The sequence below is a fragment of the Xylaria bambusicola genome, assembly GCF_022495145.1.
Source record: "Xylaria bambusicola strain CBS 139988 unplaced genomic scaffold F5B22scaffold_55, whole genome shotgun sequence".
Taxonomy (NCBI): Eukaryota; Fungi; Ascomycota; class Sordariomycetes; order Xylariales; family Xylariaceae; genus Xylaria; species Xylaria bambusicola.
In genome coordinates, this window is record NW_025953608.1 from 220,613 (window position 1) to 247,395 (window position 26,783).

The 26,783-nt window shown below is 41.2% G+C and overlaps 7 protein-coding genes across 7 annotated transcripts in view; 4 read left to right on the forward strand and 3 right to left on the reverse strand.

Moving 5' to 3' along the window:
* Positions 1-317: 317 nt before the first annotated feature.
* F5B22DRAFT_443529 (4-hydroxyphenylpyruvate dioxygenase) lies at positions 318-2,170 on the reverse strand. Its single transcript, XM_047971894.1, has one exon. It carries the CDS (start codon positions 1,659-1,661, stop codon positions 396-398), a length of 1,266 nt encoding a protein of 421 aa, XP_047826863.1. The 5' UTR covers positions 1,662-2,170; the 3' UTR covers positions 318-395.
* Positions 2,153-3,630, forward strand: F5B22DRAFT_443480 (uncharacterized protein). Its single transcript, XM_047971893.1, has one exon. It carries the CDS (start codon positions 2,632-2,634, stop codon positions 3,421-3,423), a length of 792 nt encoding a protein of 263 aa, XP_047826864.1. The 5' UTR covers positions 2,153-2,631; the 3' UTR covers positions 3,424-3,630.
* Positions 3,631-3,754: 124 nt separating this feature from the next.
* Positions 3,755-3,996, reverse strand: F5B22DRAFT_650590 (uncharacterized protein; the record flags this gene model as incomplete). The annotated part of the gene is made up of 2 exons (XM_047979334.1): positions 3,755-3,788; positions 3,851-3,996. 2 exons carry the CDS (start codon positions 3,994-3,996, stop codon positions 3,755-3,757), a joined length of 180 nt encoding a protein of 59 aa, XP_047826865.1.
* Positions 3,997-4,326: 330 nt separating this feature from the next.
* F5B22DRAFT_623213 (ribosomal L27e protein family-domain-containing protein) lies at positions 4,327-5,874 on the forward strand. The gene is made up of 3 exons (XM_047976030.1): positions 4,327-4,494; positions 4,730-5,066; positions 5,196-5,874. The coding sequence occupies exons 1-3, from the start codon at positions 4,432-4,434 to the stop codon at positions 5,201-5,203; spliced, it is 408 nt and encodes a 135-aa protein (XP_047826866.1). The 5' UTR covers positions 4,327-4,431; the 3' UTR covers positions 5,204-5,874.
* Positions 5,875-8,153, reverse strand: F5B22DRAFT_623218 (triose-phosphate transporter). Its single transcript, XM_047976031.1, has 5 exons — positions 7,713-8,153; positions 7,584-7,651; positions 7,294-7,517; positions 6,829-7,236; positions 5,875-6,767 (listed from the first exon to the last, which is right to left on the reverse strand). Exons 1-5 carry the CDS (start codon positions 7,853-7,855, stop codon positions 6,399-6,401), a joined length of 1,212 nt encoding a protein of 403 aa, XP_047826867.1. The 5' UTR covers positions 7,856-8,153; the 3' UTR covers positions 5,875-6,398.
* Positions 8,154-19,070: 10,917 nt separating this feature from the next.
* Positions 19,071-21,407, forward strand: F5B22DRAFT_623225 (uncharacterized protein). The gene is made up of 6 exons (XM_047976032.1): positions 19,071-19,307; positions 19,378-19,458; positions 19,517-19,530; positions 19,677-20,013; positions 20,069-20,494; positions 20,545-21,407. Exons 1-6 carry the CDS (start codon positions 19,227-19,229, stop codon positions 21,133-21,135), a joined length of 1,530 nt encoding a protein of 509 aa, XP_047826868.1. The 5' UTR covers positions 19,071-19,226; the 3' UTR covers positions 21,136-21,407.
* Positions 21,408-23,431: 2,024 nt separating this feature from the next.
* The window catches only part of F5B22DRAFT_650595 (putative histidine kinase HHK1p), a gene marked incomplete at both ends in the record, with an annotated part of 7,546 nt that continues 4,194 nt past the window's right edge, over positions 23,432-26,783 (forward strand). The window contains 3 exons of the mRNA XM_047979335.1: positions 23,432-23,562; positions 23,626-25,994; positions 26,053-26,648. Coding sequence (XP_047826869.1) covers positions 23,432-23,562; positions 23,626-25,994; positions 26,053-26,648 — 3,096 coding nt within the window. The remainder of the gene's footprint in view (positions 23,563-23,625; positions 25,995-26,052; positions 26,649-26,783) is intronic.

Consider the following 26,783-nt stretch of genomic DNA (forward strand, 5'->3'; position numbering starts at 1 on the left):
TCTGGAGCTCTAGCTTGGCTTGGATTTTCAAATTCATTCTCACCGTTGGTTGTAGCTGCGGATATGCTGGTGTCGTGTCCTACGTATGCGCAACATTGATTTATTCCATGACGATACGTACGTTCTGTAAAAGGGAATCAATCGTCTGGATGTATTCATCTGCTCATGGAATTCGTGTCGGGTATATGTACAAAAAAAAACGGTATTTCTGGCTTCTCTCGCCTGGTACCAAGCCGTGACTCACGGAGTGACTTCCACTCTCGACTAGAGGTTGAGAGATAAGGCTGTATGCATGCATGCTCAAGGTTCTCCTTCCTCTTCTGCGCCATCCACTCTCTCTCTTATTCACAATTCTCCTTCATGATCATTCGCTTCTTAAGTATCTCTCCTCTTTCTTATAAGTTACCCCTCTGCGCTTGTTCGCGCTCAATAGCCTCGAACAAACTCTTGAAGTTCCCGGCCCCGAAGCCCTCGAAATCGTGCCGCTCGATGATCTCGATGAACACGGTGGGGCGGTCCATGAGGGGCTTCGTGAAGAGCTGCAGGAGGTATCCGCCCTCGTCGTAGTCGATCAAGATGCTCAGGCGCTCGAGGGTGTCTAGGTCCTGAGAGAGCTCCCACGAGCGCTTCTCCGTCTTTAGTCTGTGGCGCACGGTCTCGTAGTACGTCGGCGGCACGGCGATGAACTCTACCCCTCTTGCGCGCATCGCCGAGACGGTCGACACGATGTCATCTGTGAGTAGCGCGATGTGCTGCACTCCTGCCCCCGAGTTGAAGATGACGAACTCCTCGATCTGCGACTTCTTTTTTCCTGGGGCGGGCTCGTTGATGGGCATCTTGACGACGGCGTTGGCGCTGCTCATGACGATGCTGTTCAGCGCGGAGAAATCCGTGCAGATGGTCTTGTCGTCGACGCTCCAGAACCGGTGGAATGATAGGCATCGCTCGTAGAAGTCGCACGCTGCAACCATCTCGTTCCAGCTTTGATTGCCTACGCAGTGGTCGATGCGCACGAGGTCAATCGGCGGAAGGGCCACTGTGCTCGGTGCTGGATCCCGCGCTACGAAACCGGGGAGGAAAGGGCCTGTGTAGTCTCGCCGCGAGATTAGCGTGTGCGTGGTGTCGCCGTATGTGCGAATGACGGCTGTCATGACCTCGCCTTCTTTGCCTTCGCCGCAGATCACACGGGGTGGCTGCACGGACACAGCGATGCCGTCGGGCCCAGATACCGCACGGTCATAGACAGCCTGCACATCGTCCACATCAAAGGCAACATCTTTTACCGCATCGCCATGGCGCTCGAGGTGCTGGTGCATCTCTTCTAACAAGGCTAGTTCATCCTGTGATATGGGCTCGTCGGCGGGTAGATGTGCGTAGGAGCGGATAGGGGATGTGAAGACGAAGCGTACGTCGTTGTTGGACACAACGTGAGAAGTGAAGTAACGACTACCTGTCTCCAGACCTCTGTATGCTATCGTGCGGAATCCGAAGAGCGTGTTGTAGTATGTGGCTGCCTGCTTTGCGTTGCCCACCCACCAGGTGACATGGTCATAACCATGGAACTCTGCTACGCCGGCTTGAACTGCGTATTCGTCCGCATGGGACGGCAGTGTTGTCGACGGCTGCAGCGGAGGTGAGTCTGTGATTGCGGAGGGGGCCATGCTTGATATCTATGTGTATAAGTGATAAGAATCAATTAAGGGGATAGAAGGTAGTTCAGCTCGGCTTATGGAGGTTCGCATTACAAAGTTTGCTGCTACACTTAGAGAACACACTAGAAGTAAAGCGATTCACACCGGAAAATGATAAAGATTTATAAACATAGCGAATATCCCGGTGAATGGCATTCAATGCAACCATTATTGTGTAAGACTCGAAGGTTGTCATGACTCCTGAACGTCGCCTTCCCCAGAGACGCGGATAACGAGGGAAAGCATGGGGGCGGCTTGAATTCCGCACGCTAAACCCGCCGTCAACCACGGACTTAGCCCGCCCTTGGGAAACAAAGAAAGCTTGATAAGCCTCCAGGGGCATGGTCGGGCAGGGTTAAGGAGGACGTGCGAAGAGTAGACACAGTCGTTGACGCAACTCAGAGATAAAGCCGTCGGTTGGGCCGAAGATAGCCGCTGTCCTGGTAACACTAATTAGCTAATGAGCCGTGTCGGTTTCAGGGTAACGCACTTGGACATTGTTACTCGCAGGGTCAAGTGACAGCTAATGCTGAGTCGAGTAACAACTGTGTGACGTGTTGTACCGCCTTTGACAACCCCGACGCCACCCACACTCGGTACAGGGGCAACTAACTCAATGGCTTTGTTCGGATATAGCAGGGAACATATGTCTTCTTTCAATGGGGGCTGGTTGATAGAGATCTTGGACGCTGCTGCAATAATTAGTATAGATAGCGAACAAGGTGAATGCCGATTGCTCCGTTGCCAGTGGCCGTGACACAGTGTTTCCTTAAAAGCAAACAGGCTTCGCTTGTTATATATTTCTGCACCTATTCTCATCGTGAACACTAAATCCAATCAAGAGCAATACCATTCGCCTTTACTCTAATTAGTATCTCGACTTGTCTTTGCAATAGACCTGGCACTATCTTTTCGTAAAGGAGAGGTCGAATATCCCATTATGGCTCAAGGTTCCCTTAGTCGCCGTGACTTCAATGTCCTGGAAAAGATCAAGGACCCGGAAGCTAATCCGGTAGCGGCCGTCATGGTTGATCCGAACTTGCCCAAAGACCCAAACATCACAGACACCTCAGTGTACGAACGTATTTCCCAGAAAGAACGAGATATCGTGTTGGCTATTCAACAGTTGGAGATGGAGCTTGCTGGACTAAGAGCTTCGACGACGACGGAACCGACCACCGACTATCGCCGTTACGTCCACGACCTAGGAGATCTGATCTCAGAGTACCCTCGATATGGCAGTGCTAGAAACAACAGAGCACAGGCCCTGAGAAGATTGTATGGGGATACCATGCTTCTGCCGGAACAGCGCGACGATAAGGCACTCCTAAAAGAAGTGGATGCGAATGAAGTTGCTCAAGCTGCTTTGACGACATTGTTGGATCTCGATGAGGCCATCTCCCTGCTGACCCCGAAAAGCCCATTTGCCCCCATATCGCCAGTAGCAGGCAAAGCTCTATCACAGGCTCACACCCAGAGAGCGGTGATTTATTATATGACAAGCAAAGCAATTCGCTCGCATGATGAAATCTGTCTCGGTGGGCGTAAAGAAGAGAGGTGGACTAAGCTGGATTTCGAAAGCGCAGCGTCTAGAGATTTCGCTTTAGGTGGGAGGTATGGAAATGAAATTGCAAAGGGGTTAGCCGTGAGTACCAATCCGACGGCGAAATTATGTGGTCAGATCGTCCGGGAAGCGATGAAGAAAGAGTATGGCCCTGCATTTGCGCAATAACTAGCCTGAGTAACCAATGGATGCTGAATCAATGCACTTCTGCGTTGAATAGTGTGCACGTCTTTGAGAGATTTGCGCAGATACCCGATAAATGGAAATAATAATGCCTCCCTTAGCAAGATTCTTAAGATTTCCGAAGGAGTATCAATGGCTCTCGTAAGGTTTCTCTGATGACGGCTGGCAGCGCCCATGCACCACTGATTGGGAATGCTTTCAGATGAAAGTCGAGGGAATATCAAGTCATGAGTGCCTAGTAGGACCATCCTATAGAGCTTCCTTGGGCTTCCTTGGGCTAGCTATTTGTTTGATCGTGGAAGCAGTGCAGAGGTATTTAATTGGACTGCTTAGTAGATAGACCAAGACGCCTGGAGGTTCATGTCAGCTTTGCCAAATATATACATACATAATAAATTATCATGACTCGTACCTTTTGGCGGACTCTATAGTCTGTTCCGTTGTCTTACCCTTCTCCTTTTCCTCGCGGTTGATTCGGAGTGTAGCAGCTCCTAACCCAATAACTACAGCAAAAATAGGATCAGCGACCCGTGAGATGATATAAGTTGGAGGGGCCATTTCTCTGTATAATAAGTGATAGGAACAAGAGACTCGTCAGGCTATGGGAATTGGCTGAGCTGTGAAAGTCTATGTATCTTCACTGCACCAGCGATCTAGTCAATGCAAGCAACGTGGAGTTGAAGCTTGACATGTTACCCACTTTCCCACGGGCAGCTATTTCGAGACCCCTTTGTACGATAATGGAAGATAAGAAAGATTATGCTCTTATAAAGTACGAATATCTATGTCAAGCGCGCTATGCACTTAAGTGGAGTACATGCACTCGGCAATCAAGCCACACACCAGAAATTCTGTGAACCCCCCACAGACAAGGCAAAATCTCGGCCAATTGCACCCACCACCATTTTCGCAACTTGAAGCTCCCATTCCTCTCTCGACCTTCCCGACGGACGACGACCAGACTAACCACAACATCACCACAGCGAACTGAAAATGAAGTTCCTCAAGGTTGGCCGAGTTGCCATAATCACCCGCGGCCGCTATGCCGGCAAGAAGGTACGTTTTTGCATTTAGCTCAACCCCATCAGGAAACCAGTCGATGCCTCGAGGGAGAGGAAATTCTCGAAGGAAAAAAAAAAGTTCGAAATTACCGATATCACGACCTATGCACTTTGGAGGAGAACAGCGAACACCACATTTCATCTGCGCATCCCACCATCTTCGCCATCTCTCATGCCACGGAATTGGCGGATATTGATCCTTGTTCTGACATAACCCTTTCTTGGTACAGGTCGTCATCATCCAGCCCGTCGACAGCGGTAACAAGGCACACCCCTTCGGCCACGCCCTGGTAGCCGGCATCGAGCGATACCCCTCCAAGGTCACAAGGCGCATGTCGAAGACGCGCCAGGAGAAGCGCTCCAAGATCAAGCCTTTCGTCAAGGCCATCAACTACAACCACTTGATGCCCACACGATACACATTGGAGTTGGAAGGACTCAAGGGTGCCTTGACGGCCGAGACCTTCAAGGAGGTCAGCCAGCGTGAGGATGCCAAGAAGAACGTCAAGAAGGTTCTTGAGGAACGCTACACCAGCGGAAAGAACAGATGGTTCTTCACTCCTCTCCGTACGTTTCCCCCTTCATCTACACGTCGCTTTCCTTCATATGCACAACTCGGCCATATTCATATAATAGTCTACACGAAAACCTCCCCACAGTCAAGATCATACAGCTAACCACTCTCTTCTCGAATAGGATTTTAAGCTAGTCAACCTCTGCGTCGTCTGATTTCCGCGCGTTCGGTCTTTTTCGGTGAAACGGGTGGGCAAATGCAGGGATTTAAAGGGAGAAGGGTTCCGGTAAACTGGTATGGGATGTAAACATTTTGCATGCATGCATCATCACACAAATGGCAATTGCATTTAGGGACAATTACACACAACAACAAGAAAAAAAGTGAAGAAAACTAAGACCACAAAAAGCACCAACCATGCCAAGAATTGTCCTGCCGCCGCGTTTCTGCCAAACAAAAAAAATCATCCTGCCTACCTGATGAGAAATGATGATTTTTTTACTCGAGACAAGGGGAAAACAAAATCAAGAAGATTTTTAAACACCGATACCGAATAGTGAAGAAGGAAAGACTATGCTCGATTAAAGTAAACACTTCGCATTCTGTCTCGATGGACTATGTGATATGTCTACACTACGACTAACTTGATTATGTCTACTGAATTGTGACAACCTGCGGCTTCGCAAAATGACTAACCCTATCTGCTAAGGTGGTACTTGCTACACGCCCATTGAATCGTGGGATGGGTGCCTCGTGAAATATTGGATTTCCTTTCTTTGTCAAGTTCTGCACCGTATCGCCAACGAATGAATACTCCAGTGCTGTGCTGTGTTGTTACACCTTCGACTACATTACGCGAACGCGAGGAGAAGCGGAACAGTACATAGTGTCTGCTACTCTAGGTTGTATTTAAAATCTTCAAGGTTGTAATGGCATTCAGGTAGAAACCTCTGGTCATTTGTTATTTCATCAATCAAATCTAATTCGTACAGTTTTGTGAAATACATGTCAGCCTCGCAATGCAGATTGGAGCGCCAACCAAATCCCTGTATGTGACGCCGATTCGCCGTTCTATAATCCGCATACGATATGACTGTGCCCTTCTTCCACTCATGTCCCCGGGGCCCTGCCTCTTGTAGTTGAGGGAAACCAATAGGTTTCCAACTGTGGTCGCGAAACTTGGTGTGTGCGCAGAATGATATCCATATCGCGAGGTCCATGTTCTGCCAAGTCCCTGTCTTTCATAGTGCTGGGTTAATCGAACATTTCCACCAAATTTCCAGCGCATGTTTCAGATAACAATTGGTTCCACAGGGCGCAGTTCCTATGATGACACGCCCAACATCCGGTTTCAAATTACAACTGGTTTCACAGGATGTGGTTTTTTATGATGATACGCCCAGCTTTCCAGCAGCATTGCTTATGTACTGTGATGGGTCGTAGTCAGGGGCATAGGGAGCAATGCCGCCGAAGAGGACAAAGACGAATAATACGGCTGCGCCGATGACTACTACCTTGCGAAGGGCCGGGCTATTTGAGCCAAACTCGGCCCATTGTCGGCCAGCCTCATTAGCGTAGCCCTTCAGAGCCGCGCTACCAAGCTTGTAGTAGATCATACCGCCCAGAGCGATGGAGTAACCGAAAGCCTGGAGGCCAGAAACAGGATCAGCCCAAATAGCCATTGATGCCAAGACGAGGAGGATATCCTTGAGGACACCACAAAGAGTCATGACAACAGCAGATGTTTTGCCAATCTGCGTTCAGCAGTTAGTACCGAGACTAGGTAATAGTATAGATAAGACTTAGTTTACTCACCAGGAACACAACTGAAACGTTGAGAAGGAAGGCGCAGAGTCCGTTCAGGAAGAATATTACCAGACCAACATTGTAAACTTCATCCAGGGTGACATGGGGTACCTCCCAGATAAGAGCGACCACACCATTCATGGCTGCGCAAATGGGGGCGAAGTAGTAAAGAGAGACAAGGGGGTCCATCTTGTATTCGGCAGAGCTGAGCAGAGCCTGGACCAAATTGAGACGGATAGCCTCGAATACGACACCTCCAACCTGGTAAAGGAATCCGATCCAAACGAATTTGATTTCACCAAATGAAGCGATGATAACGCCGATAACGATGGCCGAGACGTTAAGAAGCTGCTTCAGATTGACGGGGGCAATACCCATTGCCCAACTCGACAAAAGCACGGCAACAGGGGTAGTGGCCTGTTGTACACCAAATCAGCATTAGGTTTGATTGCCTCTCTTCTCGGTTCTGCATACCTTGATCATCTGAATGAAGGAGACACTAAGGTAGAGGTAGGTCAAGTTTCCACAGATAAGACTCAAGCTGAAGAAAACACCGATGGGAAAGATGGCGCGCAGGTAGACGCGCCCAGTCATCTTAACTGACTTTCGGCCATCGAGGAGCGAAGTATAACGGGCCAATAGCTGCGTGGCAACGGTCGCGAAGGATAGATGGTACGTCGTCAAAACGACGGGATAGCCTAGGAATAGTCAGATCTTTCAACTGCCATAATGACGGCGGCGGTTGAGTTGGTGTTATCGCTTACGGAAGTTCAAGCTGTGAAGAATCCATTTGTTGAATAGGATGACGGACGACGAAAGACTGATCCAGGTACTACGTTGAGGGATAGCTATTAGTATGCGCGCGCGATTCTAGGACTGGTGTTTAAGCGTACATGACATAGAGTGCTGGATGAAAAGCAGGCTTGGGAGCTTGTGCCTTCTCGGCAACGGCAGCATCAGCAGTAGACGTCGGCAGCAGAGGGCCCTTAGCCTCTCGTGGGCTCTCGCCGGATACACGGCTCTTCTCGTCAGCCATTACGACGACAGCGGGAAGCGGACGGGGTGGAAGTAGGGAAACGAAGGTGGATGAAGGAAAACAAAGAGGTTTGCCGAACTTGAGGAACGAGTGACAAGGGAACGTAAAATTACAAGTGATAGGGTATCGAGACCGTCGAGGTATGAGAGCTTCTAATTAGAAAGAAAAAGAGACAACTTGTGAGCCAAGCATGCGACTCGAGGTTGTGTAGCCTACAGTTCCAACAAAGAGAGCCTGTGAGAGGCGCAGCGTTAGAGGTGGCAGATAAGGCCCAGTGTGTCCCACTGTAGAGCATACCGGTATGTTACCTAGCATGTGTTCATGCGACTAGGTAGTAGGCATGAGAGTACGCAATACAGTACCCGGACTGTATGGTATACATTGTTTGCTACTGTATTAATATGATACGCACTGTCATCTACCTATTTCACGTAACGCTTTGTTATCCCTGAATTCGCTCATTGCTGTTCGCCCTGGAAAGATGAAGCTGACTCGCATTCTTCCCCCAAGGCGATCTACAGTATGTAGGTAAGTAGGTAGGTACCCATTGATGCCTTTCCCGCGATACCTAGGAGTCACAAGGAGCTTTCTTGAGGCATTGTTTCTGCGCACAGCAGCGCTTAAACACAGTAGTCGAAGAATATTTATGCTAGTTAGAAGACCAGTCTAGGTAGACTTCTATCAAAGACAGCTTTAGGTAGTTATCTGCAGTTTGTTCAAATTCAACCACAAGACAAGGATAGTAGCCTACTGCACATACCAGAGCTCTATTGGTACACATTGCCTAGTGCGCTGTATATGTATGTATCCCTTTTCTTACTAGGTGAGTAAGCTATTAAAAGGAACCTATTAGATACGTCGTCTTGGCCCCGTGGATATGGGAACCACTGAGACGTCAACTTGAGGCGGGCATGCAGGTATAATATCTGTTTCATGTGAACTTTGCTGGTACTTGCGGTAGTGTGCATGTAGCTATCAACTGTACATTGCAGAGGCTTTTTTATTTATTTATAGTTTTTTTTTTATTTTTATTTTTTAATTATTGCTTCCAAGGTTTTGATTGATTGTACCGGCTTATAATATTAAGATACTGACATATTACAAGACCCGTCTGTTTTTTGCAATACCTTGTCCCAAATCTCAAGTTGCCAACTTTAACCATCAAGCTCTCAAATAATGTCTTAAGGAAAGCTTCCTCGCATCGTAATCTGCTGAATTTGTCCCGCAATTGAACAGTAGACGGCGGTCGGGGATATACTTATGACGTAGGTATTTTAATTTGCGTGTGTAAGAGCCGAGAGCCTCTCAAAAGATCCATGCACGCCTAGCAAAACCGAGACAACGCCATACACGGCCCGACGCCGACGAGCACCAAATTCTATCTGAAGCAGCTAAATGGGTGTTAAAAATAAAAGCTACCTACTTACGTATTTTTCTTATGAACCTGAACCTCTCGGGGCTTCCTGTACCTTACTATGTAATCATCTGATCTAACATCGGCTGATAACACCCTCACAGCCTTATCACGATTGACTTTTTCATGCTGTGTACCCGTCTACGGTCTTTATTTCCTTGCTTCTCGGGCTGTGAGGTAGCCTTATCTACCTATATAGATTAATGGCGACATTCAACTTGAGGCCGACTGATCTGATACCTGCCTACAGTATGTAGATACCTACTCTTCGCGTCTGAGGTCTGATGGCTACCTATGTAGCCAGCCCCATAGAAATAACCGATTTGCTTCTCGTAACGGGAATCTACCTACCTACCTAGAGTCCACGAAACCAGGGATGCGTAGCTATCAGTCAAATCAAGGCTGATCTACAGAACCAGAAGGTCAGTTATATCACAGAATTGGGAAATGAAGACACAGTAGTCTACTGAAACCACATATCTAAGGATATTGAAAGGGACGTCAAGTGCCACTTAGTAAGGCTCCGCTGCTGCTGGGAGCCAGCAGTGGAGGCATCAACTTGAAACAAGCTAGAAACGACGACTTTCGCCTGGTGTTCGGCTTGCAGATCTTGATGATCTCTTGTCCTGCGGAGCCACCCGTCCGTTGTGACACTGGAACAAGCACAGCAGCCGAAAACTAAGTACAACCCGGCCTAACTTGCCTACCTAGTGTGTAGGTAGGTAGCGAGTCTGTAGCGAGCAAACAAGCGAGACAGGCAGTGGATTCCGTAAAGGAAGTAAAACTGGAATCAACGATGCGACCTTCTTCTGCCCCGTGCAATCCAAAGCAACGGTACTGGTACTATTTTCCTCTTACCCCAAGGAAGTGAAAGTACCAGTAGAGTGTCCAATCCACTCTGAAACATTCAACAATCATGTTGTTTACCAATCTTCCATATGCTACAGACAGAAAGGAAGATTTGGTATCGCGCGTAGTTATTCAAGTTCTTTGATATTGAAAGATGGATAACGTAGTGCGTTGATAACCGCCTCCATCGGCCATACTGTAGGTATCTGGAGTGTGCACGACAAGGATTCTTACATCATTCCATCTGCCGTGCCACTAATATCGGTAATATGTCAAATCCTGGGAACCAAGGACACGATTAATGGTCAGGATTATCAACCCTGTGTGTACTCCGTACGTGTACACGAGAGACACATGGGTTGAAGATTAGAGGAAAAGTACTACTGTTAGGTGTCATATGGTTACGGTCGTGAGCCGGCGGACACCAACATGATAGCAATGTGACTGATATGTTGGCTGCCAACCTGGCGTCGGTGGAAGTACTTCTCCAAGTCCGAAATCAACACCTACCGTTCCAGAGCCGCAGAGTAATATCTACACCTACATAGTACATCATGCTACTCGCCGCACCCACACGATGTCCGCTACCGCCCACGACTCGTCCTAGTGAAGCGCTTAGCCGGTGGGACCCATTTACTAGTAGTAGTGTCATGCCGTTTGGATACAAAGGCATAGGCCAGTTGCGGAAACTCAGGCACTAAAGGACCCGCGCGGCCGATTCATGGAACTCTACTTAGATTGCCTTCGGCGTAGTGTAGGAGTGATTAGAGGAGTGATGTTGATGACGACTACCTACCTACTGTAGTAGGTACACGACCGTTCTTGCAGATCCCCGTTGATGGGTGGTGCCGAGTTGACGCGTACAGCATCTCCGATATAATCCGTAAGATGATATTCACACCCATTGCACCCATTTAATCTTAAATTCTGAAATTGTTCGGGCGGTGCAGCTGGTCGGGTGCACACCTCTGCACACCTATCAGACCAACAACGGGCACGCTTCACATGCCATTGGCCATTGGCGGTGTGCAACGCTCCCCTGATTCAGTTTCCACAGTTTTTCTGCGATCTGCCCCCTTTTTTTTTTGGTTATCGATCTCCCCTGGCTTTCTGCCCTGACTAAACTTGTCTACCCACCTGGCAGTAGTGTCAACTTCCAGGGCAGCGTTGTCGCTAGTGGCTCATAGCCAGAGCCCCCCTTCTTGGCTATCTAATCGATGATCGACTCTCGGAAACAGGTGCACGACTAATACCAACACGAGCGAACGTCAGCTTAGCCAGGAAGATGTGTGTCGTAACAAGGCACGGTGGTTTTTGGATCGTTGTCTACCCAGTTGCAACTGACTTGCACGGAGAAGGCCACGTACTTAGTCAATGGCGAAGGGCCGACGGGCGAAAGAAGGGAAAGGAGTGAGACTTGATTTCCCTCCCGCGTAACTCTTCATCGAAATTGCTGAGTGAAGATGATAGCTCTCGGGATTTGAATGACATGTGCAATGTTCCAAAATACAATCTACGAAGTAGGGAGGTAACCAGCCTAATAATATTCTTTCGACCTACAATGTACATGACTTATAGGCAAGCGAGATGTAGGTAGCGGACCAATACCTACTACACTTTGCTCACATACCTACCTAGGTTTATATATGTATACTCCGTATCTACATGTAGCATAGCATACTAAGTACATACCTTGTTGGCATATGGCCGATTGTGGCTATATTGCCGCTAGTATTGATTGAAGATTGTGGGCTAAATACGTACCCCATTGGGGCTAGGATGTATTCGGTATAAGCGAGGACAGGGTTTGTGTAACCTGCATACTGTATTTATATGGGATAAATACCTCTTTTGCGTCTTACTATATATAGCGTAGATCTTCTTCCTTATATAACTCCAGTATACTTATATAAACCTATATATATAAAGTGACCGTTTTTTTATATAGTAATTAATATAGAATATATATTAATTGACTTAATTAAAGCTAACTATTAATATTTTAAAGCTATTTTTATTAATTTTATTATATCCCTTTATACTTTATTATTATATATTAAAGGGGCTTTAATTATAAAATATATATAAAAGAAAGGCTAATAGTTATAAATAGTAAATTAATAATATATAATTATTAATAACTTATTAAAAGAAGTAATAAAATAAAAAGCGTTACTTAATAAAATGTTAGCTTAATAAATTAATATTAAGGAGTAGATTTTTAAGCTTTAAAAGGATTTTAAAACAGTTATAATATATATATATTATATAAAAGGCTATTATATTAATATAAAAGATAAACTTTTAAAGGTTTAATAATAAAAGGATTAATTAATATTAGAATTAATTAAGCGGAAAAGAAGCTATTTTAAAAAAGTTTAACTTTTTAAGGAAGTTTATATTAAAAAGCTTTAAAAAGTAGTATTATATATTAAAAATGCATTTTAACCAAATAGTAATTTATTTAATGCCTTTAAAAAGGATAACAATATAACTATTATTAAACGTAATAAGTATAAGGAAGAATTTATTATATTAATAGTTAAAGTTAATAGTTTTATTAACTATAAAGAAAAAGTTAAACAATTCCTATTATTATTAGGTAATAAAAAGAAAGATTTAAAAACGTTTAAGCTTAAGTTTAAAAAGTTAACCTTAATAAAACTGAAGGGCTATATTAGAAGAGCGGTAAAAGATTATAATCCTTTTAATTTATTTTTATTATTATTATTATTCCGTTTAAGCTTTCGATTTTAACCCTAACGTTTTTCCTTATTAAATAATTTAAATTTAAAAGATAAACTATACTGCTTAAGATATAGGTTATATAAATTATAAAAGATATATAATACGGAAAGATTTAAAAAAGGGGTTTTTAAGTTAAAGTAGTAGAAGTTAAAGTATAATCCAGATAAGGAGAATTATTTTAAAGGAGTTTAAAATTAGCTTATATATAAATATAATCTTAAACTATCCTTAAGTATAATTAGTTATAAAATTAATAACTTTATTAATAAGTATAAAAAGTTAATATTAGTTTAAATTATTATTAATATTTATAAAGCAGCCCTTCTAGATTTAATAAAGGGTATTAAAAAGGGTAATAAAATGCTTTAAATATTTATAAAGACCTATATAATAAGTGGTTAGATTTATTAGTAAAATATATAGGTTGAATTTATTTAATATACTTATAATGGTAAGGATTCCATTATGTTTTTAATTAAATGGTAGAAGTTGCTACATTAATATAAAGCTATTAATAAAAAAATTAATAAGAATTAATAAATAACCTTATTCCTTAACGTTATAAAGAAAAAGGTAATATTATAATATAATATTATTATAAAGGTTATAAAGTAAAAAAAGTATTTTTTATAAAACCTAATTAATAAATTCTATAATAACCTATATTATAAGGTTAATAAAAAAGATAATAATATTAATAATAAATTATTATATATAATATTATTTAATAATAAAGATAAAGCTAAAGATAATAAAAAGCTTAAAAATTAAAATAATTAATTAAATTAAGCTAATTAAGGGAACTAAAAGGGTTAATAAAGAAGAAAGTATATAAAGTGCTATAATTATAGCAAAATGGGCTACTTTAAAAGAAAATACTATATAGCTTTATATAATAATAGTAATAATAGTAGTTAAAATAATACTTTTATTATATATAACGTTAAAGGATATTTAATTAAAAAGTAGGGACCTTTTATTAATATAAAAACAATAAGCTATTTAATTTTTATAAATCTTAATAATTTAAACGATTTTATATAATATTATAAAGAAAAGATTACTATGCGGGATAGTAAGGCTTAGAAAAAGAGGTATAACGAAGTTACCGTTACCCTAAGCATTTTTAACCCCTTTAAAGGTACTTAATAAAGTAAAGTATATAGCTTATTAGGGGTTTATTATTTAAATAACTATTAAAATAAAACCTTTTTCGATATAGGATTTAATATTAAAGTTTTTAATAATAAAAAAGAATTTAAAGAAAGGACTTTAATAAATATTATAAAATAGAAACCTATTATAAATATAGGCATAAGATTTATAAAAGTAAATATAATTAATATAGTTAAGCAATATTATTATAGTTTAAATAGGAAGCCCTATAAGCTTATTATAAATTATACGCTTTATATCTTAAATTTCCCTTTAAACATTATATTAAAAGAATAATTTTATTATAGGGGGGGTTATTTAAATAAATATATATTATATAATTAAAAAGGTAAAGCGATTATAGAAGTAAATGTTTTAAAAAAGAGCTTTTTCCTATAGAAATATAATAAAGATAAGCCTATAATTCGGAAACTATTTATATAATAAAGGTATATATTAAGAATAGTAAAAATGGTAAAAGATTTAAAGAATCTTTATATAAAAAAAAACGAGCATATTTAAATAACCTATAAGTTATATAATAAACTTATTTTTTAGCATTAATACCTATATTATTTTAATATTTAATGCTTTATTTAAATAATTAAGTTAGTTATAAATATTAATTTAAACTTTAAAGAGATAAAATATCTTCTTTATATAGCTTATAATTAAGTAAAATTGTAGAAATTCCCTTTAAAGGATATGATAAAGCAGGTAAATTATTCCGGAGAAATAACCTAGGTAGATTTAAGTTAAATTACCTTTAAATCCGCTATAGGCTATAAATATTATATATTGTTAATAGATAACAATAGTTAATATAAAATAGTTAAACTGTATAAAATAAAAGATGTAGTAAAAGGTATTATAATTAAATATCTTATAAAGGTAAACTTTACTTTATAGAATTAAATTCCAAAATAAGGAAATATATTTATTAAAAGAGTATATATAATATATATAAATAGCAGTAAGGAATTTAATATAGGTAATTTTAAAAAGCATTGTAAAGAAAATAGGATTTTTATAATTTTATCTTTATTAATAAATTAATATTAAAATAGCTTTATTAAACGCTTTATATAATTTATATAAAGCGAAGCAAGGGTATATTTTATTTAATTACGCTTGCTAAGTTATTTTTAATCCTGGGGCCTTAAAACAGTTATTTATATAATAAACCATATAGGTTAATTAATTATAAAAGATACTACCCCTTATTAGAAGTTTATAAGTAAACTATACCCTAATAAGGAGTTTCCTTTAAAAATTGAACATTTATAAATGCTAGGCTCCCCTTATATAGTTTATATTAATAAATTTATAAAAGTAGCTAAAGAAAAACTTAAAGCTAAAGGAGTAAAAGGAGTTTTTTTAAGTTATAATAGTAAAACGAATTATATTATATAGTTAATAAATAATAGCTATAAACTATAAACGCTATATATTAATATTTATAAATATTTTAAAGATTTAATAAAAGCTTTAAATCCTTAAAAAGTTATTCGATTTTTTTTAAAGGCTATTTAAAAATAATTATAATAGTATAATAAAAACCGGATATATATTAGGAATAAAGATAATAATATTATAGATAAGGATCTTTTGGATAGGGGGGTAGCCCTTAATTATAGGAAACTGCTTAAATTAACGTAACCTATATAACCTATAAAATTAGCTCAATTTATAATTAAGGCACCGGATAAACATCCTAACATAATTATAGCCCTATTTTAATTAATTAAAAGTTATAAGGGGAAGGATAATAATTAAAATAGTAATAAAAATAACGGATATATATAATTTTAAATTAATAAAATATACGCTATATAAAGTAAAACAGAAGAAATTATAAAATACTTATATATATTATAGCAGTTATTATATATAAATTTTTTATAAAATTTAATATTTATATTTAATATAAAGTTATTTATATTAAATAAATTAATAATAAAGGAGATTATTATAAACCTTAATTATAAAGAATAGCTTAAAGCTACCTTTATAAAAATCTATACTAATTTAAATAAAGGTATATTTAAATTTATTAACTATATAGAAGTTAGTTAGGGGTATTTAATTAATATAAAATAAGTATTATATAAAAAATACCTATTAATTGGAGAATTAAATAAATTTAAAGCTTAAATTTATATATAAAGTTTTATATAATAAAAGGGAATTAATTATAATAATATTAATGCTTCCATTATAAAAGCTATAGCTTAAAGAATTTTAATAATATTAGCTATAATGTATAGCTAATATATTATATAAATAGATTTTATAGCTATATTCCTTAATAAAAAGTTAAGAAAAAGAATATTTATAAAGTAATTCCTTTTATTCCTTAAGTATTTCTAAACCTTTATAAAAGAATAAGGAAAATATAAATAATTAATAAAAAAGATTATTAAATTACTATAACCCCTATATAGATTTAAGTAATTAAGTTATAAATAATAGATTAAGGTTAGGAAGATGTTAAAAAAGCTAGGCTTTAAAGCTTTTATATTAAATAATACCGTTTATTATAATAATAGTATTAATAAAACCGTAACGTTTTATATAAATAACTTCCTTTTATTTAGATTTAATTTAAATTATATAAAGAAAATAACGGAGGATTTAAAAGAAATGGTCCTTATAGGTAAAGTTAACTTTATTAATTGGTTCTTAAGCGTTAAAATTATTAAAAATGCTGTAAATAATAATATAACTTTTAATTAAAACTAATATATTATTAAAGCATTTAAAAGTATTAAGCTATTTAAAATTAAAAAATACATTATACTTATAAATTATAAAGAAAAAAAAAGCGTTATAAGTAAGGAAGGAAACCTTATTATTTATAAAGAAGTCTTTTAATATACTTTTATACTAGGTAAATTTAAATTTTTAATGTAAATAATAAAGCTAGATATTAGTTATATTATATTAATTTAAGTATATTTTATAAGTAACCTATTAAAGGAACATTAGGAAGAAATAAAAAGGTTAATAAAATATATTAAAGGAATATTAAACTTAAATATATATTATAGTAACCTTTTAAAAAATTATCCTTATTATAAATATAATTTATTAAGCTTATTTATAATAATAAATATTACTTTATTTTTAAATTTAAAAAATAGTAAATTATTTATAAGCTATATAATATTTATAAAAGGAAACTTAATATTATAATATATAAAGTTATAAAATATAATAGTTAAAAACTTTATAAAAAGTAAATATATTGCTATAAATAAAGTTATTAATAATCTTATATAAGTAAAAAGCTTTTTAATAAAATTATAATATATATTAATTAAGTTTATTATTCTTTTAAAAAATAATAGCAGTACTTTTAATTAATTATAAATTAATATAATAAATAAATAAAAGAGGTATATTTATATAATATATTATTATATTAATTAAAAAGTAATTATAAGTTATATTTAATTATAATATATTAAGTTAAAGAATAATTTAATAAATAAATTAATAAAGCTTTTAAATATAAAGAAACATTAAAGATTTTTTAATTTATTAAGATTAATAAAAATAAAGGTATAAGAATTAACAAAAGTGAAAAATGGGTTAAGCTTAATTATAACCTCCTATAGTTAAATAATTAACCATTAAAGTATATTTATTAATTAACTAAAGAGGGGGGGAATATTATATATACTTATTATTACTATTTTTACTTTAAGGACTTTAAACCCTTTAATTAAGTAAGCTTAACTTACGACGTTACTTAATATTATTATACTATAAGTTAAGGGGCTACGTAGCCTTATTAAAATCGAATCGAAAGGTTTTATAAGATCTTATTATTACCATTTATATATTTAAATAAATGGAAGAACTAACCTATATTAATATTTATATAATAGGTTTAAATATAGGTATTTAAGCACTTTAATTAAAGTATTTTAAATTATATAGCAATTATATATAAATGGAAATTGCAACTATTATAGATTGGAATTGAAGTTTAAGAAAAGTAAAGCCCGTTAATCCTACTTACTTTTATAAACGGTATTATAAATAGGCGCTAAAGCCTATTAATGCAATAAATTAAAATATAGCTTTCCTATATTATTATTTACGTTAATTAAAGCGGGGTTAATATTAAAGGTATAGGTATTTAATCCTATATAGGTATAAAAGTTAAAAAAGACTAGCAATTAACTAGGGGGAATATTAACATATAGCTAATTATTGCTATATTGCTGCTAGTATTAATTGAAGATTATAAGCTAAATATATACCCTATTAGGGCTAGGATGTATTTAGTATAAGCGAAAATAGGGTTCGTATAACCCATACATTATATTTATATAGGATAAATACCTCTCTCGCATCCCACTATACATAGCGTAGATCTTCTTCCTTATACAACTCCAGTACACCCATACGAACCTATATATACAAAGTAACCGTTTTCTTACATACCTATATAAGTAGAGTTTTCCCAATCAGGCTATCCAGCGTTCAAATTTAAAATGTACTATGTAGGTAAGTAGATATAGACAACAAAATGATTGTGTGAAGTCCTCAACAACCGCCCAACAACTTGCCTGTACATTAGTTAACTTGGTTAGCTGTGAATGTGCCTTCTTAGCGTGCAGCAAATCCCTGTTCTTGGCCTATGCGCACCAGATTCAGATAAGCTAATCGAGCTGGCCGTCCTAGGCTATGCCATCTCAGATGCCAGTATAATGAGAAAATGAGGGAAAATAACGTCGTTAATTAAACTAACCGCGATGATAGAGCATGGTGTAGACACTCCAAGTGATAGTCCACGTCCCTAGCGAGGATTTAAAATTGTGATTCGACTCGTCCAAGTCGCCTCCAGAGACCCAGGACACACCCAGGCGAGCCCAGGACTGGAGGGAATGGGGTGCTTAGGTACCTAGTGCAGCTGCTAGGGTACATGGGCCAGGTATTGCATCCCCACATAGATTTTTGAACAGGCGAGGGTCTGGTCAGGCTCAGGGTGCCCCTCCGCGCCCCCCAATCGCTCCAAGTGCCTGCCCCCCCAAAAGAGCTGCGTCTCCCCATCTCCCGCATCGAGCTTTAATTTTCTTTCCATGCTCTGACACCTCCTCACCTTCTTCCACTCTTCTCCTACTTTGTATACAGAAGCAGGTTTTAGACAGTAGACCATAGACTTCACATCTCGGACCTCAGACCTCAGACACTATGGCATCGGAGCAAGTAGACGTCCTCGTCATCGGCATGGGCCCCACGGGTCTGGGAGCCGCGAAGCGATTGAATCAACTGGTATGCCGCGCACACCGCCTCTTGAAACTGACGGAAAATTCAGTGTGCAGCCTGGCTAATGCTCGTGTAGGATTCTCTGTCCTGGCTCATTGTCGACTCGGACGAGAAGGCTGGAGGTCTAGCTTCAACAGATGTTACACCAGAAGGTTTCGTAAGTCACATCTTGAGATGCTGTCTGTTAGGATACTTGCTAATTGACCTCGCTCTAGTTATACGATGTTGGGTGAGTGACTCTGCCAGTGCACCTTTAGACCACGATAGCGCCAAGAGGGTCGAGTAACGAGTGATTCTCCAACCCTACGGTCTCGGACGAGAACGAGTCACGCCCAGTCTCCGTATGCACCAATTGCTAACATACCTGTTATTCAGTGGCCACGTCATCTTCTCGCATTACACCTACTTCGATGACTGCATCAACGAAGCATTGCCAAAGGAGGATGATTGGTACGAGCACCAGCGTGTTTCCTACGTCCGCTACAAGGGCCTCTGGGTCCCCTACCCTTTCCAGAACAACGTCTCCATGTTGCCTAAGGAAGACCAGGCCAACTGCCTTGAGGGCATTATCGATGCCGCTTTGGAGGCCCGCGTATCCAACACGAAGCCAAAGAACTTCGATGAGTGGATTGTGCGAATGATGGGAGACGGCCTTGCCAACATTTTCATGAGACCTTACAACTACAAGGTCTGGGCTGTTCCCACCACAAAGGTTCGTGCTGTCTGCTGGGTTCAATTATTCTACCTTTTGTTAATACCAAGCCAAGATGCAATGCCAATGGCTCGGTGAGCGTGTTGCCGCACCCGATGCCAAGAACGTGGTCAAGAATGCTGTTCTTGGCAAAGTCGCTGGAAACTGGGGGCCCAACAACCTGTTCCGTTTCCCTGCCCGTGATGGTACTGGAGGTATCTGGATCGCCGTCGCTAAGACTCTTCCCGATGAGAAGAAGCGATTTGGTAAGAAGGGTACCGTCACAAAAGTCGACGCTGAGAAGAAGATTGTCACAATGGCTGATGGATCAACAATTGGCTACAACAAGCTCGTTTCTACGATGAATGTTGACCAATTGGTCGAGTCCATGGGTAACCAAGAATTGGTCTCCCTCAGCAAGGGTCTCTTCTACTCCTCCACTCACGTTATCGGTGTTGGTCTCCGTGGTGCGCGCCCTGAGCGTATCGGTGACAAGTGCTGGGTAAGCCTCCTTCCAAATACAATACGAATGTCAGTAACTGACAGAAATAGCTCTACTTCCCTGAGGATAACTGCCCATTCTACCGGGCCACCATCTTCTCAAACTACTCACCGTACAACCAGCCGCAGGCCGACGTCAAGCTGCCCACCATCCAGATTGCCGACGGCAGCAAGCCTTCCAGCAGTGAGGCCAAGGAGGGTCCCTACTGGTCCATCATGTTGGAGGTTTCACAGTCTAGCTTGAAGCCTGTAGATGAAGCCAACCTCCTGAGGGATTGTATCCAAGGTCTGATCAACACCGAGATGATCAAGCCTGACGACGAGATTGTCTCGACATACCACCGCAAATTCGACCACGGATACCCTACACCCTCGCTTGAGCGTGAGGGTGTGCTGACCCAGCTACTCCCTAAGCTGCAGGACCTGGACATTTGGTCCCGTGGCCGCTTCGGCAGCTGGAGATATGAGGTCGGTAACCAGGACCACTCATTTATGTTGGGTGTGGAAGCTGCGGACAACATCGCCACCGGTGCCGTCGAGCTGACACTGAACTACCCCGACTTCGTCAACACAAGGAAGAACACTGAGCGCCGTCTCGCTCAGGGCTCTCTAGCAGCTAAGCTTCCCACCCGGGCGAAGTAAATATAGAGAACTTGGATGCATTTTATGAAGTAGAGCGCTTTAGCCGGTTTGAATTGGCGATTTGTGAGAGCTCAATAAGTTATTATGGAGTTTAATGTGGCACATAGCCGGGATACGGAGCGAACGTAGATGAAATGTCTGGTTTTTCTGGGTTGGAGTTTCGTAACGAGGCATTGAGACATCTACACTAGATAGTCAGCTGTCTTAGATGGGTAGACAAGATATCAAAATATAAAGTAGACATAGAGTCACCGTATGGTATCTCGGATAAATTTTTTTCTTTGTTGGCTTGTGACAGAGCTTATCTAGATGCAGCATGACGACACCAAGCATTGTCTATTTGTAGGTGAAGCCCTGTGTGACACACAATGCGGCCTTATCGGGCCACAGATCTAGCCTTATCGATATTCAGCCACAGGTTGTGCGTCGAGATGAAAATGCGCTTATTCTAGGTATTCATGTTCTACAGCCTCGGTTGCTTTCTGAGCAGCTAGTATTGTGAAATGTCTAAATACATGCCTCAACGATAGAACTTGGAAGCCAGAGTGTATCATAGGTAATGCCTATACTGGGTATTGTCAAATAATAAGTACATAAGTACTTCCTAGGTAGGTATGTGTGGCTGGCGAGGGTATTAGGTAAGTACCCCGCCACAGCCCCTGTCAAGGAATAATGGGCAAAAGCTTGGCGAATATGACGACGCGCGTTATAGGTACTTAGGTAGATAGACATTTTAGAAGAATATTGCCATGGCAAGGTCTTGCGAGATATTTAATTATACTACAGTATTACCTACGTTGAAGGAGGCTGTGTGTTTCTGAGCTGATTTGATCAAGCAGACTTGCCCCCCATCTGCCCCCACTCTCAAGATTTTCTCGAAGGAGTCAGTTGCCCCCGCCCTAAACTTGTTCCAGTACACCGCTGATAATTGCAGCGGGCATGTACGGTATGTACAGAGTAGGTACTTATCTCGGGTATGTATCATGTATCATGTATCATGTTATTACCCCCTTGTCGTGACCTTGAATCATTACATCATTCATCCACTCATGACTCGTGCCACAAGCCAGCTTCCCAGCTGGGCAGCAAATCCCACCACGCAAAAGTCGTTTTTGGGAAGCGAAAGAGCAGCACTCCAGGGCAGATCCAGGGTTGGCAAAAGCCAAAGTCCAAGAACGGCATTCGGGACAGATCTACACAGTAATCTGTTGGTGGGCAACCGCCACTTTCGGACGGGCCAAACCACAAATCCGATATCTGTGGTAAGGAACTCGAAATGCCAATTTTCAAACCAGCATATCTATCTCGCTATCTACCTACACAATGCCCCTCTCTGCTCACTCTATTGAATACTTACCAGGTATACATGACCGTTCAGGTAGATGCAGTGCCTGCCTTTATAACCTATGGCTAGGCAACGTAGCAAGCGCAGGAGTATCTTGTACCATGTAGCATACGTGTTGATTATTTTGGAAGTTTGCAGAGCGAGGGGAAGGCAAGATGCAGGTGGTGCTGCAGCGCCAAGTTGCGCCTTGTGGTTTCTTCAAATTAAGTACCTACCTAGTCAGTGGTACCAAGGTGGCATGTTGAACTCACGAAGCCGTCCCACGCGCACCGGAACTGTTTTGTTTTCTGCGGGAAAGGAGAGAAGAGGAGAGAAAGGGAAAGGAAAGGACAATACCGGTACCTGTGACAGCTATCTGCGTTTACTTACAGAGTAATCGTTGTGGTCCAGATGTACACTACCTAGCAGTATCAGCCAAAATAAAATCCCGACTTTTTAGCATGTATAAGAAAAAAAATTGGGCTGGGGCTTGCACCACTTATTTCTCGGCGCCTGGGTGGTTTAGCTCTATCAGACTCAATCTATCTCGCATGCAACCTTGCCTACACTTACTTAAACGTACTTTAAGTATTGCTACCAAGACCGGCGGCGGCGGGTAGCAGCAGCAGCAGCAGAACCAGCGCAGGATCGATCAACCACATCTCGACTTCTCGTCGTCGAACCGCCTGCCAGCCCGGCCTGGCGTTGTTGTTTTCCTCTGATCGCTCCTCTGATCTACGACACGCCCCCGGCTCTTCACGACACCGACAACCATCCTCCGGCCGCGACGAGACAAGTGCCACCATGAGGATCATCGTGTCACCGGCATCGTCGATACCCTGACCACGCGCGACCTAGGTTTTACTATCTCTACGACGTCGACCTTGTTTCCGTCTTCACACTCGTCCCCTCCCCAACCAGTAATCCAGCTTCGTGTCCTTGCCTGCGTCCTATGCCTCACCTCCACACATGATGGACGGATCCGCCGCCCCGCTGGATGAGCAGCTTGATCCGCCCGCTCGTATCTTCGAACGACTGAGACAACTGGCCGGCTATTCGTGGGACGAAGCTAACAAACCTGTCCATTCGACTTATGATAACTGGTAGTTGAAAGACCTTCCCTCAATGCGAAACCTTCCCATACTAATACTCTTTGTTTATCTCAGGCACTTTTTTGGCACTCGCTTCGTCCCTCATTCGACTACGTCGTCCACGTCGGCACAGACCCTCTCCAATTCATCTACCTTTCCTAAAATCAGTCCGAGCCGCGCTGGGACTCTTACTCTCGAGTCTCAGCTTTCTTCTGGCCCTAGAAGTGATGGCAGTAATGACCGCATCAACAGCACATCGCCATCAACCACCTCCGTCGTTTCACCCACCGATGCTACCCTTAATCTCGACGGGCAACCGGTTGTGGCCCGGGTGTCCTATCATGTCCTACGCGAGGAGAGAGCTTTTCATACAGCAAAAACACTCATAGCTACTGCTGACCCAGATGGAGTACACAACGCAAAGCCCATCGACTTAGTCCGCCTCAGTCCGCAACCCAGCGATCGTGGCCCCATTATTGTTGCTATCTATGAGCACCTTGGTCCCAATTACCTCTTCCGATCGTTAGATCACGGGCCCGCATTCTACTATGCTAAGAAATATGACGATAGGCTGGAGGCATACAGACGGGACGACTTCAAGCTCGACCCCCCTATCAGCTTGATGTACTTCTTAGATTTTGCTATCGGCGCTACCGAATGTTTAGAACTTCTACATCATCGTCTTGGAATGGTACACGGAGAGATTAGAGGTGATGCCTTCCATTACAACATGCACACCAATCAAGTTAAGCTAGTCAGCTTTGGTTCCGGGGTACGCTCCTTCGAACATGGGCTTACAAGCACGGGATGGTCGATGCTTTCGAAAGAACTTGGGGCCAAAAACAAGCTCGTCTATATCAGTCCGGAGCAAACAGGACGCATGCCAGCCGAACCGGATACACGAACGGATATCTATTCGTTAGGTGTCTTGTTCTGGATGCTTCTCACGCAACAGCCTGCTTTTACGGGTGTCACGCCTCTAGACATTGTGCAGTGTGTGCTAGGCCGTCGGATACCAATGGTGTCAAATCTTAGGACTGACGTCCCTGAAGCTATATCGCGTATCATCCAGAAATGTACATCTAAGCATATCCCAGATCGTTACAACTCTGCCAGTGGTCTCAGATACGACCTCCGGTCTGTTCAGAAATTACTAGAACTCGGTGACCAAGAAGCTCTGAAGAACTGGACCGTTGCTTCTAAGGACGTGTCATCCTATTTCATGCTCCCTACTGCGATGGTGGGACGCGATCAGGAAAAAGCAGTAATAGTCAACGTTATCGAGCGTGTTTCGAGATCTCAAGCTTTAGGGAAGAAATACAACACTTCTCACTTTTCGGATGTTTCGGGCCGTGCTAGTGACATACTCGACACGATTGATGGATCCAGCGACGGTGAGGTCTCTGTTGACGTGGGGCATGGCCCGAATAACTCGTTTACACAGACCAACTCTTCAGCTGCGAAACATATGTTGGATGAAGCTCAACAATCAGTCAACGGAACCGATACACACGCCGTTTCGGAAGGAACTATATCGTCTAATAACTCGGCTAGATCAATTATTTCTGGAAACCAATCGTCAAAGACGTGGGAACGACACCCATCAGTATCTGTTGAAGCCAAGAGCGGAACAGATAATGCAAGTGACAGACCTGCTTCTGTAAAGCAAACCACAAGTGCATCCAGTGAAGCCTCCACTAGACTCTCGAAACAAATAGGCACGGTCAAGTATCGACGAAGAGGTCATTGTGAGATAGTCACAATTGAAGGAGCTGGAGGCCTAGGAAAGAGCTTCCTTGTACAACAGGTCCTTGTAGAAGCTAGGAGGAGAGGATATTGCGCGACGGCGAAATTCGACACTGCGAGGCGCACTGCATTTGCACCGCTTCTAAAATTGGTGTCCTCGTTGTTCAGGCAAGTTTGGGGTGAGAGAAACACAGATACTTCTCTTCACACCAGTTTACGGGATTACGTCCGGCCCCTATGGCCAAGCCTTCATCAGATACTTGGGCTACCTGAATTCCTCTTTGGCCCCCCAGATCCAAATGTTACGAGGCCACCGTCCTCGGCACCCAGTTCTGCAAGTTCACGCAATAGTCTTTATCCCCTAAGAAGAAGAGGATCATCTGGAAGCTCCCCGGCGAGCTCGCTACCGCGCAGCCCCCATGCGCCGTCGCAATCCTCGCATGATTACGTACGCGCTGGCGCTTCGACGAAGACGATTCGTTTCATGAATACTTTCTTAGATATTCTTAGAATATTCGCCGCTCACCATTTCATGTGCTTATGCCTTGATGACCTTCAATTTGCTGACGATGAATCAATGGAGTTGATCACCCAAGTGATTGCTGCGAGATTGAAAATGCTCCTCATCATAACGTATCGCCCCGATGAAATAGACCCAGAGAAAGTACACAAGATATTACACCCGGTAGCGTCAGAAGGTAAGATATCCCAGACAGTAGTATGGCCTACTTTGTAGTTGAACTAAAATTGTCACAGAGAATCCGAAGTCTAACGGCTCAAAAATCACCAGAGTCGTCTTGAAGCCATTGACCGAAGATGAAGTCGGGCGATATGTCGGTTACACATTGTGTTGTCCCCCAGAAGACGTTGCTCCTTTGGCACTTATTATCCAATCAAGGACTGCGGGAAACCCATTTTACATAAGAGAGATGCTGAATGCATGCTACCGTCAAAGATGTATTTGGTACGGCTATCGTGAGAGCCGCTGGCTTTACGACTTGGATCGACTTTTTGAGGAATTCAAGGGCGAACATGGCCATAACGTCTTGGATAATGATTTCATTACTCGACGGCTGAACGAATTACCGCCGGCATCGCGTTGGATTATGGCTTGGGCCGCGCTATTAGGCAACTCTTTCTCGTTTGATCTGATCTGCCAACTGATGAGCGGCGAATATGGTCTTGTTGATGATGAACTCAACGGAACAGAAGATATCAACCATCGCACAGTATTCTCAAAGGCCGAAGTTGTGGCAGGTTTGCAGGCTGCTGTTAATTCGTGCATCATCGTTCAAGGGGATACGGATGACCGATTTCGGTTCGCTCATGATAGATATGTTCAAGCAGCAGCGGTGAGTTCTCATGGTATCTTGCGTACCTTATTTCAACCCCCCCCCCCCCCCCACCCCCCCCAAAACAAAAAAGAAAAAAAAAAAAAAAAAAAAAAAAAAAAAAAAAAAAACGGAAAGAAAAAAAAAACAAGAAAT

Excerpts from the sequence above, each read along its gene's own strand:
- F5B22DRAFT_623213 (XM_047976030.1), top strand. The coding sequence starts at position 4,432 with ATGAAGTTCCTCAAGGTTGGCCGAGTTGCCATAATCACCCGCGGCCGC. Across the intron at positions 4,495-4,729 it reads GCCGCTATGCCGGCAAGAAG|GTCGTCATCATCCAGCCCGT; the intron begins GTACGTTTTTGC and ends TTCTTGGTACAG.
- F5B22DRAFT_623225 (XM_047976032.1), top strand. The coding sequence starts at position 19,227 with ATGGCATCGGAGCAAGTAGACGTCCTCGTCATCGGCATGGGCCCCACG. Across the intron at positions 19,308-19,377 it reads CGAAGCGATTGAATCAACTG|GATTCTCTGTCCTGGCTCAT; the intron begins GTATGCCGCGCA and ends ATGCTCGTGTAG. Across the intron at positions 20,014-20,068 it reads GGGCTGTTCCCACCACAAAG|ATGCAATGCCAATGGCTCGG; the intron begins GTTCGTGCTGTC and ends TACCAAGCCAAG.
- F5B22DRAFT_623218 (XM_047976031.1), bottom strand. The coding sequence starts at position 7,855 with ATGGCTGACGAGAAGAGCCGTGTATCCGGCGAGAGCCCACGAGAGGCT. Across the intron at positions 7,518-7,583 it reads TCTTCACAGCTTGAACTTCC|GCTATCCCGTCGTTTTGACG; the intron begins GTAAGCGATAAC and ends GACTATTCCTAG. Across the intron at positions 7,237-7,293 it reads CCTTCATTCAGATGATCAAG|GCCACTACCCCTGTTGCCGT; the intron begins GTATGCAGAACC and ends GGTGTACAACAG.
- F5B22DRAFT_443529 (XM_047971894.1), bottom strand. The coding sequence starts at position 1,661 with ATGGCCCCCTCCGCAATCACAGACTCACCTCCGCTGCAGCCGTCGACA.
- F5B22DRAFT_443480 (XM_047971893.1), top strand. The coding sequence starts at position 2,632 with ATGGCTCAAGGTTCCCTTAGTCGCCGTGACTTCAATGTCCTGGAAAAG.